Here is a 2,937-nt window from a genome sequence, read left to right on the forward strand (position 1 = left end):
TCGTCTTCGTCGTCTTCCTCCTCCTCGTCGTCCTCGTCCTCAGCATGCACGCCGTCCACCTCTTCGTCCTCGTCTTCCTCATCCTCCTCCTCTTCGTCGTCTCCGGCGGGGGCGGCGGGCTTGCCATTCTTCTTCTTCGGGACCATCTCCTCCTCCTCATCGTCGTCGAAGTCGTGGCCGGCGAAGCTGTCCACGTCGTCGCCGACAGGCTGGACGTAGCCCGTCACGTGCACGCAGCCCGCACCTGTTGCGGTCAGCGTCGTGGGCTCCGTGAAGACGAGGTCTGTGCTCATCTGGAAGACGTTCCTCTTGGGGTCCAGCGTGGCGATGGTGAACTGCTTCCCCTGGAAGGAAACAATCAGCGAAATCGCGGCGCTGGCGTTGGCGGGGAGGGCGAGCTGGGTCAGGCGGAGGGCATGCTCCTCGGGGATCTTGAGACTCACCTGCTTCCCAGCAGCCACTTCAACACCGTAGAATCCCTCCATCGTCACCTCGGTGTGAATCTTTATTTAAATACTTACCACGAAAGTGAAATCTGTCGCGTTCGCAACAAAGTCCCCCCCCCCCAAAAAAAAAAAGAGGAATTTGAAATTACAGTACGAAGCCAGTGAGTTCAACGCTATCGAATTATTTTAAAAAGGCAGCTACCGCCGCATCCGATGGGGAGGATGCAGTCTTACAACAAGGGAGAGATGGCAGATGGAGAAGGAAAAATATATATATATATATATTTTTTCCGGGGTGTTGGTTTTCTAGACGTTCCATGTGACCACTGTTACCCAGTTCTTGTGGTGTGTCACAACAACCTGCAGCACACCGTCACTCACGCGCAGCCACGAAATGCCGCTGATGGCGTCCTCTGGCGCGGCAGGATACACCGTATCACTGCTAGAACCACCTTGAACTCCATCGTCAGCAGGTGAAGGCGCTTTTTTCCGCTTGTCGCTTGTCGCTTTCTTTGGGCAGTTCTGAGTGGCAGACGCAGGGGCCGTGGGCGGGGGTGACGTCGGAATCCGGAGGGTGATTGCGCTGTGCTTTGCGTAGTTGGCTACCTTTCGGTCCAGCAGAATTACTTCGTGCGCAACGGTTGTCAAACACAGCCAGTGACGGGCGAAGCTCGGTTGGTAGCGTGCGTGTGACACCTTCTGTCGCACTGGACCGCCCTCACAGAAGTGGTTTGGCGTCACGCCCAGCAGCGGCCGCGTGGCGTTGTCATACACCACCTCCGGACGCACGGCGTCGAAGGCGCCGTAGTGCTGTCGACGGTCTTTGCTGGGAGACGTCGCGGCATTCCCGTCTGTCTCCGCCAGCCTCGCGTCCTCCACCACGAAGTGCATCAGCTTGCCGTCCAAGGTGGCAATCACAGGGCCAAACGCCGGAGAGGAGTACGGTGTGGAACAGAGAAATCCCGCCACGGTTCTCGTGGGCGGAGGTGGCTCAAATCCGCAACCATCTCCACCAGCGGAGGTGCACTTCACTACAACGGTGCGGTTTTCATACGGCGAGGCGCACAGAATGACTCCCTCCAGACACGCTGAGAGAAGGGCGGATTTGGCTCCCCACACTCCGAGTGTGCCGCTCTCGTCCTTGTCGCAGCGCCGAGGCGGAAAAACGGCGCAGACGTGTGCCACTGGAAACATCGATGTGGAAAGCCCCAAAAGTGGTACACGGTGCACGACGCTCACGCAGACTCCGTTTTCAAGCAGCACAAGAAGAACTCCATGGCACACTGTCCCAACGGCTACGAAAGGTCTGTCGTAGACCTCACTGATATCGAGGGGAACTACACATGAAGGCAGACGAAGTGAGTCAGTGCATTCAATGCATTTCGTCGACAGCCGCGAAGAGACATGGGTGGTGTGCGTGCTGCGCTCTAAATTTAGCGAAAGCAAGCGCTCTTCATATGGCAGAGAAACGATAAGGCACTCGGGAAACTGGTAAAGCCACAAGGTGCGGTACGGCAAGGATCGAAAGTAGAAGGTTCGCAATCGGTCAAAGGGGTTCATCTCTTTTTCTTGCGCAGACACTCCACCACCAGCTGCCGCCCCAGCGGCTTGTACATCAGCAGAGGGAGGAAATTCCTGAACGAGGTTCGAAACACGCTCAAGCTCCTCTACAGTTCCAATGAGAAGTTCCGCGTAGGACGGTGGCGCAGCCTGGTACGGCTTTTGAGGTGTGCGCCAAAAGACGCCTGTGCTCTGTCCAGAGTTGCCTTCACGCGGTCTCGGCAAAGGCGGCAGCAAAAATCGCTCACCGCAGTTCACCACAACGGCCACCTGGCGGTTTTCTTCCCGAAGCCGCGGGTCCCCGCGGAGCTCAACGACAAACGTGGGCCCAACGCCTCTGGGACCCGCCTCACACACCACGTCCGACGGATTCGTCGGAGGTGCGGGCCAACACCACATCATCTTGAACTGCGCCGTCACTGACGGCCGCATCGCAGTCCTCACTGCCTTGTCGAAGAGGTATTTTTTCTCTCCCTCCTCTTCCCTGGAGGCGTCGGCCAAGTCGGGGGAGGGTGCCTTGCACGTCGTGGGGGCAACCCGCGCAGGGCCGGCGGGAGTCGTTTGTCGCTGCCTTTTTTGCTTCACTGGCTGCTGCTGTGGGGCGGCCGCAGCGGCGTCGTAGGACGAACTAAATCGAGTTAGGAAGGGCGCATCCTCGTCCTCGTCAGCGCCGCTCTGGGCAACTCCGTCACCTCGCTCCCGCTTCATCCTGCCCTTCGCGGCATTCACGCAGAAGACGTCAAGGGAGAAGGAGGAAAGAAAAACAAGGTGAAAGCACAGTAAAGCCTCATTGTTTGTTGCTTGGAAAATTTTATTTACCTCTGTTACCCGATAAAAGGAGCTCAGACAAGAGCGAAGACGATGTAAAAACAACAACAACAAGGTTCAAACTATGCGTTAACACGCCTGCGTGCCCACACCACAACGCAGC

The 2,937-nt window shown here is 57.3% G+C and overlaps 2 protein-coding genes across 2 annotated transcripts, besides 1 other annotated feature; both read right to left on the reverse strand.

The window, feature by feature from the left end:
- Positions 1–485, reverse strand: Tco025E_09562 (nucleolar RNA-binding protein; the record flags this gene model as incomplete). Its single annotated transcript, XM_029376376.1, has 1 exon — positions 1–485. A coding segment is annotated over one exon (485 nt), but the record flags the coding sequence as incomplete, so codon positions are not given.
- A 228-nt stretch (positions 486–713) lies between these two features.
- Positions 714–731: a microsatellite.
- A 21-nt stretch (positions 732–752) lies between these two features.
- Positions 753–2,714, reverse strand: Tco025E_09563 (uncharacterized protein; the record flags this gene model as incomplete). The annotated part of the gene is made up of 1 exon (XM_029376377.1): positions 753–2,714. One exon carries the CDS (start codon positions 2,712–2,714, stop codon positions 753–755), a length of 1,962 nt encoding a protein of 653 aa, XP_029223502.1.
- Positions 2,715–2,937: the final 223 nt, after the last annotated feature.

Source organism: Trypanosoma conorhini, assembly GCF_003719485.1.
Source record: "Trypanosoma conorhini strain 025E chromosome Unknown Tco_14.4_contig_01174, whole genome shotgun sequence".
Classification (NCBI taxonomy): Eukaryota; Euglenozoa; class Kinetoplastea; order Trypanosomatida; family Trypanosomatidae; genus Trypanosoma; species Trypanosoma conorhini.